This window comes from Hippocampus bargibanti, linkage group LG20 (assembly GCF_051943395.1).
Source record: "Hippocampus bargibanti isolate YZ-2025 linkage group LG20, ASM5194339v1, whole genome shotgun sequence".
In the NCBI taxonomy this organism is placed as follows: domain Eukaryota; kingdom Metazoa; phylum Chordata; class Actinopteri; order Syngnathiformes; family Syngnathidae; genus Hippocampus; species Hippocampus bargibanti.
This window is the reverse complement of record NC_142753.1, coordinates 412,005-423,289: the sequence shown is the minus strand read 5'-3', so window position 1 is coordinate 423,289 and position 11,285 is coordinate 412,005. Positions and strand designations below refer to the sequence as shown.

The following is an 11,285-nucleotide window of genomic DNA, read 5'->3' as shown; positions in this document are numbered from 1 at the left end:
TTGCCTTAGATTAATCCAGTTGAAAATATTGAACGAGCACATGTTTGAGTTCGTTGATGTACTTGTAGCGACATCACTCGAGCGAAGCGCGCACTGCACTTGATAGTCTGCTGTGCATACGTCAGCGCGCACACGTCTGTTGTTTTCAACCTCTTATCACTGATGCGACACGGATAACAGTAACCCCGCCCCCTTGACATTGTCGTGGCCTCGCCGTATCTCAGATTTTGAAATTTCAGCGAGAACGGAAGACATAAAGGTGCACACAAAAACCAGCTGCATTTATTGAATAGTGCGTTGTGTGAAGCGTTTTATGCGTGGTCAGCTAGGAATGTCAGTGCAATGTTAAACCGGGTAGACGGGCAAGTTGACACGTGCGAGTGGAAGGAACAGGCTCGAGTGGTCATGCGTGGCTTTCGAGAAAAGATTTGGACCAGGATGTTCTTTGTCCTTCTACAACCTGTTAAAGCAGTTACAATCGTGTGCATATTATTTGCTAAAGTCCACTTTGAACATGCCAAATTTGGTGCGCTGGCGAATGAAAAGCCCTTTCTTGGTCTATTTTAAAAAGGGAGCATACGTACCGCTGTCCTTCAGCTCGGTGTACCCTCATTGCTTTGCGTTTGCTTGCCCAGATTGGCGACTTCATATCGGGTACAGTCGTGTTTATGGTAAGTTGTGGAAAATGCCACAGCCTTTGGCCGAAATATCCCTTTGCTGCAATGATGATCTAGACTAGAGTCTCTGATTTTCAACATGAAGCACTTTCACAGTGCACTGAGCATGCCTGTATTTTTACTGTGTAAATGTTATCAGTGAAATACATTGTTAATGCTCCTTTTTGTTGTTTAGGTGTCCCCGTGGCTTGTATGTGGCAGGTGACTCTACGGGGGTATGTTACAATAAAATACATTCTGATTTATACTGCGCTCTCAAAATGGCTGCAGCTCTGACAAAGCGCTTAAAGGACAACAGACGACGTCACTTTTTTGTCACCTGCCTGAGTATGGGGTCTGCAACTTGTCCGGAGGCGTCGGTTGTCCTGACGCCTCCGGACAAGTTATGTCCATAATTTGTAAAATCACTTCAAATGACTTCTACCGAGCGTAGTTTACAAATATTCCACGGAATATAGCTCTATTTTAGGGTTTAAGACTCTCTGAATATTCAGAAAATCTTGTTTTGGAGTTGATGACGATGCCCGACGTGATGTCACGTCTGGAACCCCCCTGACCGAGAAAGCGACACACAATGCATTTTGGGTACTTTGTTTGGTCTCAAAACTTTGTGTTGATCCGTGTTGATGGCGAAATTAGAAGGAAAACACAAATAACGTGATTGTGAATCGTTGTGTGTTGCACCAAGACTACTATTTGATATTCGCTGACACAAATTCCCAGCAGACAAATCAGCTCATTTCCAGCGGAGCTTGAGCGCCATCTTGTGCATTTTGTGGGTGCTACATTGGAGTCCTGACGGCTCGAATTGATGCGGGAGGACTTCTTGAATCGATTGCAAGCATTTATGCTTTCCTCTTCAGAACTATTTGAATCATATTCATAACTGGATGAGTCACAAGAAAGCATCTTCTCCCAATCTGAAGCCATTGTTTTGATTGTCGAGCAAGGCAAGACGTCCTGGCGTGACGTCACAAACAAGAGGGCGGGACCTTCTGAAACTCACCATCTCCGAGATCATTTTGAAGTAGTTTTGGGACACTAAGTCATTTTGATTGGGGTTTTCCATTAGACCAAAAATATCAGCCTGCGTGTTTTGGCTATTTTAGATGCTATATAACGTTTTTCTGATGTCAGTTAGGAAACAAAAAAATGGTGTCGGTTGTCCTTTAAAATAGTGACCCGACATTTTGTCACATGATTGTGCTGATGCCATTTTTGTCTTGCAGCTCCCTCCTTCCCTCCTCAAAATGGGAGGATACGAAGGACATCTATCAATCGTAAGTCCCCTTTGCGTTGTGATTTACAGTCCATTTTTTGTTGCGGGTTTGAACGCAGGGCAAAGCCCAAAGAAGTGTTTAGTATAGTGTTTGTCGGTGATGATTCATATTCGGTTCTTCTGATGTAAAGCTGAAGCTTACTCGCAGCGCACTGAGACACGCAGACCCTTCAGACTTTGTGTCTTTAACGCAGGAATTTTATGCTGAGTAAAACAATTTAGAATGTTTTTTCTTAACAGCTGTTTGGGGTCAACTTTTGATGGCTTTCGTGCCGACTGCAGTTGATTTGACAAAGGTTGGTATGACGCGTTTTGCTGTCGATTGAGTGATTCTAAGAGAAGCAGCTTAAATGTTAAATTGTGTTTTACAGGTGCTGAAACTAATTTTGGAAGGCTTTTCTGAAGCTCCCGTCTTGTCGACGGTTGAATGCATCTTGGAATCAAATGAAATGGGTCAATCTGACTTGTGTGTTATTTTTCACGTGTCATTGAATGCTTCGACTTTGGAGTGCCTGGTCAAGAGGGCCAGTTAAGTACATACTGGGCTGCTCCCTCGACACTGGAGGAGGTGGACAACAGAAGGACGCGAGCTAAAGTAAAATCTATGATGGACAACGCCCTTCAGACCACCCTAACAGTACTGGGTAGCTAGCTACTTCAGCCAGAGAATGTTGCACCCGCGCTGCAAGAAGGAGAGATACCGCCTCTCGTTCTGACCGACTGCTGTCTGGCTTCTCAATAAATACTTGAAAACCTGGACTTTGCCCACCCATACATTGTAAATCGCAGTTACCTTATGCAGCACATATACACTAGTTATGGGAATTCCGCTTCTTTTTGCTGGCCTCACTAAAAAGATCCATCGGCTCTTTTGGCTCCCAAAAAATGTGAAAAACGAGCTGCTCATGTACAAAAATATATCCAATGTTTTTATTTATATGCACAGAGTTAGTGGATGCTAAGTGACTTTCCCTGTGGTTACTCTGCTCTGATAATCAGCTGTCACTAATTTGCTTTATATGCATATTAATAATGCTATCGTAGTAAAAAAATAGAATTGAATCAGAACAATGTGATAACATTTGTCCACCTGTCGACCCTAACTCCCCCCACTCGCTGCTGCTTGTGTCTGTACTTCTCCCCTCCCTCCTCTACCGCGGATATCGACCAATCGCATGCGGCTTTAACCAAAGACCGGGGGCGGGGAATAGAGGACAAAACAGATGGCTCCCATTTCCGGCTCCTTGTTAGGAACTGGCTCTCTTCGTTTGCGAACGACACATCACGAATCTACACTGCTATCTGGAGCACGGGTGTCAAAGTCAAGGCCCGGGGGCCAAATCTTGGCCGCCACGTTTTATTCGGCCGGAGAAAGCAAATCAAACATGTCAAGTGCCATGATGCTTGCTAAAGTCCGAACCAAACTTAATTTTCTTATGTAATGCGCAATAACAGTCATTATTTTTTACTTTAAATTTGCAAACTGGTTACTCAATTTGTCGTGCACTCTCAATGTAATATGTGGAGATGTGAGACAATCTCTTTTCGTCAATGGATGCTACAGCTGCGTGTTTGCTTTCAACATTTAGCTTGTAGTCGACGTGCACATTCCACCTTGATCCACTGCTGAATAGGACGCTTTGATCCTCTCCTCTTTCATCTAGAAATGCTTCATGTCACAATGAGGGTACAGCAAGTGCTGAAGAATTGGATTGGATTTTGCCTTTATTATTCTCGCAGTGGAGAAATTCACATTTCACAGCAGCAAAGTGATGAAAGTATAGAAAAACAAAATGCATGAGCTGCTGGAAAGGCAGCCACTCTCGCGGCGCCGTCTTGAAGTCAAAAGAACAAGAAAAAAAACTAAATAAGAATAAATAACTGTCTTTGTGTTGTCAAGTTATTTGTTGTTGTTTGTTTGACTTCAAGATGGCGCCGCGAGAGTGGCTGCCTTTCCAGCAGCTCCTGTATTTTGTTTTTCTACTTCATTCTTTCCTTTCCTCTTCCTTTCACAACTTTGCTGCTCAGAAATGTACATTTCTCCACTGCGAGACGAATAAAGGAACATCCAATACAGGTACAGTACAGTACTGTAGTACTTAGTTTTTCTTTTCGACCCTCAGCCCAGCACCACTTTCAATTTTGCTGCCGTAGATTGCAAATTTCCTCATTGTAGGACTACGAAGTGCTTTCTTAACTTTTCTTTGTATCAGACATAAATTATTAGTCTGCGCTAATCAAGTTTTTTGGTGTTATTTTTATTTGAATATGGTATTTTGTTGACTCTAGTACAGTATGTCCTAAAATTACGGTGGGATCTGTTGATAACGGGACCATTCAGTTCGAGACATATGCCTTGACGTGAATTTAACAGTTGAACTAATGGTGACTTTTATAAGTATGTTCAATTCTGCAAACAAAGTAGTACAGTACAGTACAGTACTGTACTGGGAATTGTTTGTTTTTTCTTTCTTGTGGAACAAAGCATGACAGTGGCAAGTTTTATTTTGAAGGAGTCACGATCGTCCGCCCTCTTTTGTTGTGGTTTTGTGATGCAAGTCGCCTGCGATTCACCGATAATGTTCGTCTACCCGCAAAAGGCCGTTTAGGAAGGATTTCTGAAATTCCTCCCGACCAAATTACACAAGCCAAAAGACACGATACTTCTGAAAACACCGTTGGTGACTTATCTCGGGGTCGACGTTCGGATAATTCAAGCTAACTACCGTCAAGAGCTAGCCGCGACACCCAGCAAACGTCGATGAAGGTGATGTTTTCTTCTCAACTTAATTATCGACGTCAAAAAAATGGGGGTGATTTGCGTGTTACACACAACCCTCCGTGGCCAATATTTCTGTCAGGTGTTTTATAATAGTTGTCAGAAATAGTCGAACAAATTACCAATTGTTACCGAGATGTGACTGCAGCACTATCTACACTTGAAACTGTCTACATGGAAGGATTTTTTTCCTTTCTTTCTTTCTATTTACAGGTAGACGAAGTGAAGCAGGGTTCCAAACTTGAGAGAGGTCGGCCAAGCTTTCCGAACAAGAACGTTTACTACAACCAAGTACCGAGACGATAATCGTGATGAGTTCTGAATTTTGTGGACTTTCGAGCCATATTCGGGTGTAGTTTAATTTGACTGAATCGCAGCCTCGATTTGTTGTTCGCAAATTGTGGATTTTCCGTTTCTCTTCGAGAAGTGTTCAAGCAATTTCTGACAAAAGAAGCTGGCATATTTTTTTCCCCGTTTGATTGGGCTGCAAAACGTTCCTCAAGGAACCATGACAGCTGTAATCGGAAGAGCCTGGGAGCGGGTGCGCTCCTGGGGTGGAAGTGCAGCGTCAGAAAAAACTATCTTGGTCGAAGCAGAGATCGAAAGGCGGACCGGCGACAGTGAGCCAAGAGGGGTCGATCGACAAAAAGACCAAAATAGTCCAGGAGAGGATGAGTTCTGGGAAGCCCACGACAAGCTGCAAGCGATGGAAATTGAAGAACTACGTGCGGGGAAACAAGAGATTGAGGCTGTTGAACGTCTTCCAAGATGGTGGAATAAATATCTTCCAGCGTATTTTTTTCCCTGGCGAAGGAAAAGGCACCCGAGTGACCCCAAGCAAGAAAAACGACGCGATCGGGACACGGATGGGGACTTTTCAGACTACGGAACGCCTCCCCCGTCCCCGACTCCGCATTCCAAGCTGTCATCCCCCTTCCGTCTTTTTGTGCGCAGCTGGAACGTGGAATTGTTTCCCGAGCACTATGAGATCTGCTTCAATTTCCTCCGCCATTTGTTTGACCTGTTCGTGGTGGGGTTCCTGTGGATTGTTTCACCTCCCGTCAAGCTTATCTTGGAAATTTTAGGCATCCAGGGACCACTGAGGCTTTGGCTCCATGGCATGGCCATGTTTTTTGTGTCGACAGTTGGAATGGCTGGACTCCTCTGGCTGATCCAGGAACATCTTCCGGAATTTGCTTTTATCTACGGTATTGTGCAAGCGTTAGTGATCTCTATCAGCCTGAAGAAGAGTGTGCTCCTTGGATTGGAAGAAGAAAAACCACAAGTGGAGGAGGAGGAGGAGGAGAGCGGGGAATCTCAGGTGACTGGTGACGACAAAGAAAGCTTTCCGACAAGTGAGCAAATGAAGACAACCTAAGCTACTTGGTAAGTCTGATAGTTTCAGAAAAACAATTGAAAGGCTTTTCTATTTAGCTGAAGTACAGGAACAGAAGTACACTCATACATACCTCGGCTTACCAACTTAATTGGTTCCCAGACACAGTGTGGAAGGCCAAAAGTGTGTCTTCCAAAAATTTATTTCCCATAGGAAAGCATTAAAATGAGAAGAATACCTTCCCAGGTCCCCATAAAACATCATTTTCTATTTTCTAATTTTCTAAGACTTAAAGGACAACCAACGTCACTTTTTTTGTTTCTTAACTGACATCACAAAAACGTTTTATAGCATCTAAAATAGCCAAAACATGCAGTATGATATTTTTAGTCAAATGCCAAACACCATTTAAAATGACTTCAAGTGTCCAAAATCTGCAAAAAAAATTGAGCTGCAAATTGGGCATTTTCAGAAAGTCCCGCCCCCAGTTCGTGACGTCACGCCAAGACGTCTTGCATTGCTGGAGAATCAAAACAATGGCTTCAGATTCGGAGAATATGCTTTCTTGTTACACATCCAGTTATGAATATGATTCAAATACAGTAAAGTCTCGTTATATCGATATTCAAGGGAGCCCGAAAAAATATCGATATAACCGGGACTATCGATATATCCGACCCTGTTTGCATGTAATTTTCTCCGCGCGTGCATAGAAATAGTATCGATATAACCGGGACTATCGATATATCCGATATCGATATAACGAGACTTTACTGTAGTTCTGAAGAGGAAAGCATACATGTTTGCAATCGATTAAAGAATTTATTTGGGCCATTTCGAGGCAACATTGGGGGAAAATCTCTCACCCAAAAAAAAGAGGCACAAAATGGCGACCTCCAGTGGCCATCTCCGCTTCCACAGGCTGATAAATTCCTTATATGGTGCTTGGACGCCCTCTTCTGGCAGCTTTTGGGTGCAACACGAGGTCCCCAGACAACACAAGTACAGCAAAATACATTGACGTGACGGAAGGACCGCTACAATGCGTCTTTTTTATGGTCAAGGACGGTCCTTTAGTGACGTCACGTATGGACTTGTCACCAACTCAAAAACAAGACTTCCTGAATATTCAGCGCGAGTCTTAAAAGGTAAAATACGTATAGCTATATGCGGTGGAATCTTTGTAAAATACGCTCAGTAGAAGTCATTTGAAGCCATTTGACAAATTATGGACACAACTTGTCCTGAAACGTCGGCTGTCCTTTAATGTTTAAACCACCTCCCCTCACTGCTGCGTTCTTGACCAATCACATGGCTTTAACCGAAGACTGGGGGTGGGGAATAGAGGACAAAAAAATGTTGGCAGACATTTTCTTATTTGGAGAATGGCTTCACTCTCTCTCTGTCCGTAACCCCCCCCCACTGCTTCGTTCTTGACCAATCACATGGCTTTAACCGATGACGGGGTGAGGAATAGAGGACCAAAACAAGCCGGCTGCCATTTTCTTTTAGGAAATGGGGCTCGTTCGCGAACGACACACCACTTGTTGTGGCAGCTCCATGTGTATCCCGAAAAATAGTTTGTATGCCAAGGTAACATTTTGATAAATGTAACGTTCGTAAACCAAAAAGTTTGTAAGGCAAGGGGTTAGTAAACCGAGATATCACAGTATTTATCATTTTCTTTCTATTTGGAATGAATTAATTACAAACCCTGTAATATCAACGACGGGCGCGGTTTACACTCAAGACACCAAATGAAAGAGTGACACTTGTTGCCTGGAATTATGTTTACTTTGTGCTTCGTTATCTGCGAGACTAATAAAGGCCAATCCAATCTTTGTGGTTGCGTAAAAAAAAAAATGAAAGGGCATTCCAAATGTTGATTTGAGGCATGATGATCAGAAAAATGCGTTGAATGCAATTACGACGGAACGAAAATAAAGTGGACCATGTCAGTCCATTTCTTTGGTTGGTTGGTTGTCCATTGAAAATCATGTGTGAAACCAACTTCAAAGCAGATTATCCTCCACATATTCAAATGCTTGCTTCAAACAATGTTTCTCAGAGACGGTTGGATTGGATTAGCGTTAGCCTTTACTCATCTCGCAGTGGAGAAATTTACATTTCACAGCATCAAAGTGATCAAAGTAAGAAGAAAAGGAACTCCCACTTTATTGGGTGAAGTGGTTCTAGATGTAGAGGATCAAAGTGTCCTTTTCACCAGTGGATCAGGGACATCATGGTGACGTGAACATTTGCCACAAGCCAAATGTTGAAAGCAAACACGAAGCTGTAGCATCCATTGACAAAAGAGATTGTCTCACATCTCCTGCCCTGTGTAAATCCGCTTCAATTCCAAGCTGCGACAGTTCCACATACTCATGTTAGGAATACAAACCTAATTTCCCTGAAATTCTAAGTTTGTGGTAGATAGCTAGCTAGCTATTTACTATCTATTTGATGTCTTTTAGCTATCTAGCTGGTCGGATGGCTATCTAGCTAGCTATCTATTAGCTAGGTGACTGGCTATCTATACAGCTATCTTTTAACTAGCTAGATGGCTAGCTAGTTAATAGCTAGCCAAATAAGGGCACTATTCAGAGCAAAAAATGTACATGTCATTCATTTAACCGTGCTGGTTCAAAATTCGGACATCTCTCGATCCACACTTCTTTGAACAAGTATTCTCTCCTCCGCAGGTGATGACACGCGACTGATAGCACGAATGACATCACCAATGAGATGTTGGATATCACATCAGCGACAACTTTGTCAAGCCGCCAGGTGACTTGCAAACGGCATTTCTTGCGCGTCTTCTTCAAGTCACCCTCAACACTGTTCTGAAACTTGGTGTTGTCGTCTCAATGTTGACATTGAAAGGTGGACCCGGAACCCCTTAAAATGTTCTCGATATGCTTCTTCAGCCAAAGATTTATGGAAGCCCCTCTTCGCCCACCCCACCGCCTGTCTAGTTGTAATTTTTTGCCAGTTTGTTTGTACCTTTTCATGAGTTTCACTGACCGTGTGTGTGAGAATAACCTGGTAGTAGTCAGAACCAGAGATAAAATGCACAAAAGACACCAAACTAAGCAATTTATGACTTTTTTTTGGGGGTGGGGTGGGGCATGACCTTCAAAGTCAACATAACCTTCAACAACATATCACACGTAGCATCTTTTCCTTTCATAGCTTCAAGTGGAACCCCCAAAAGTCAAATACAGTGATACCTCAGTTTACGAACCCCTGGGCTTGCAAACTTTTTGGTTTACAAACGTTAAATGTATGAACATTTTACCTTGGCATACAAACTATTTTTCGGGAGCGGCCACAATGAGCGATGTGTCGCTCGCGAACCAGCCCGTTCTCCGAACAAGAAAGTGGCAGCCGGCTTGTTTTGGTCCTCTATTCCCCGCCCCCAGTCATCGGTTCTAGCCACGTGATTGGTCAGGAACCCAGCAGTGAGGGGAGGTGGTTTAAACATTAAAGAGACAGGCAGACGACAGAGAGTGAGAAAATGGATAGAAAACAGTGACATTTGGACTGGTTTCAACTTTGATAGTTCATAGGCAGAATATAGACTGCAAGGTTAAAATATCCCATCAATCAAGCTCCACAAATAACCCGCACAAGCCATCTGTACACTTGATGGAAAAAGCTATCAACCCAGCTAAACAGAACATAATTGATGAGGAACTAGGTAAAATTATCGCAGTGAAAGCATCTACAGGGGATCATTCCTCAAGATGGTGAAAGAAGAAGGCTACGTTCCTCATCAAGTGTTTAATGCTGATGAAAGCGGCCACTCCATTCCATCAACTACCATCACAAAGTTAATTAAAACAACTTTATTATATAGTCCAGTTTATTTCTTTAATTATAATACCATAGCACATTTATTATACGTAAAATAAGGTCTATTTTGTGTAGTTTTAAGGCTTATAAAATAGAGAGTAGAACATTGTTTTATGGGGACCTGGGAAGGGATCATTCTCATTTTAATGCTTTCCTATGGGAAATTAATTTTTGGGAGACACACTTTTGGCCTTACACACTGTGTCTGGGAACCAATAAGTTCGTAAGCCAAGGTATGTATCACTCAGTGTACTGTACGTATCCATTTCAGTCACGCTTGTTGTCTTCAAAGCAACATTTCCCATAGGATCTAACTCTTCAATTGTTCACCGTCGCTAAATGTACTTTGGGGCGAAGGTGTCACCGTGGCGTTTTATTAGCCGGAGTTAAAGCATAGTTTTTATGATGCAAAGAGGAAAACACCCTCACAAACTTAGAGGTGTGTTGTGCTTGAGTTTATTTTGCTTCCCTTCGAAAGCTGCATCCTGTTGTTGAATATGTAATAACGTTGACGAGATCATCACTTGACAGATTTGTCACTTTGATCGCGCATTTGATGTCTGTAACTATGGTTACGGAACTCCACTTCATGTTTATTCAAGTCCTATTCAACTCCATTGTTCTGTTTATTCACATCTGATCAAACAAGAGTAAAGTGAAGATGATTTTGCTATGAATAAATGAGTTTAGTTTGACTACTTTGTGTCAGTAGTTGCCCTTGATTGGTTCGTCGTGGGTTTTATCCAACGCGACATCATTTTGCTGCATGATCAAAACAGATGATAATTCATGGCTGTACTCGGTGTCTGAAACTCATGACAAAAAAAGCTTGCGGACATTGACATGATTTTTTGTTTGTATGCTGACGACATTTTGCTTTCAGTTCCGCCGTCGGGCCATTTTGTCACGGAGAGTCAAGCGGACGGGCGGCGCGGGCGGCGACTCCCTCCGGTCCGTGATTTCTGCCCACGGCTCGCGTAACTGGCGGCTATCTTGTCTTGTCATTGGTTACCAGTGACGAGATAGCCGCCAGTTACAGCTGCTGTGTCAAAATGAAGAACTCGAGTGAAGTGTGGCTAAACGGCGGGAATCGCAAAAGCATCATGTGAACAATTTCTTTGTGTTTTCAGCTCATGTGACAAGCACTCCTGCCACCTTTAAACGTGAATGATCCCGTCACTAACTAGCATCCATTGACAAAAGTCATTGTCTCACATCTCCTGTCCTATTAAATCCGCTTCAATTCCAAGCTGCGGCAGTTCTACATACTCATGTTAGGAATACGAACCTAATTCCGCTGAACCTCTAAGTTTGTGGTAGCTAGCTAGCTAGCTATTTACTATCTATTAGCTATCTAGC

General features: G+C 42.9%; 1 protein-coding gene across 1 annotated transcript; it reads left to right on the top strand.

The window, feature by feature from the left end:
- Positions 1-3,890: 3,890 nt before the first annotated feature.
- lg20h6orf47 (linkage group 20 C6orf47 homolog) lies at positions 3,891-10,624 on the top strand. The gene is made up of 3 exons (XM_089022918.1): positions 3,891-4,033; positions 4,949-6,121; positions 8,774-10,624. The coding sequence occupies exon 2, from the start codon at positions 5,244-5,246 to the stop codon at positions 6,111-6,113; it is 870 nt and encodes a 289-aa protein (XP_088879044.1). The 5' UTR covers positions 3,891-4,033; positions 4,949-5,243; the 3' UTR covers positions 6,114-6,121; positions 8,774-10,624.
- The last annotated feature ends 661 nt before the right edge of the window (positions 10,625-11,285 follow it).

Excerpts from the sequence above, each read along its gene's own strand:
- lg20h6orf47 (XM_089022918.1), top strand. The coding sequence starts at position 5,244 with ATGACAGCTGTAATCGGAAGAGCCTGGGAGCGGGTGCGCTCCTGGGGT.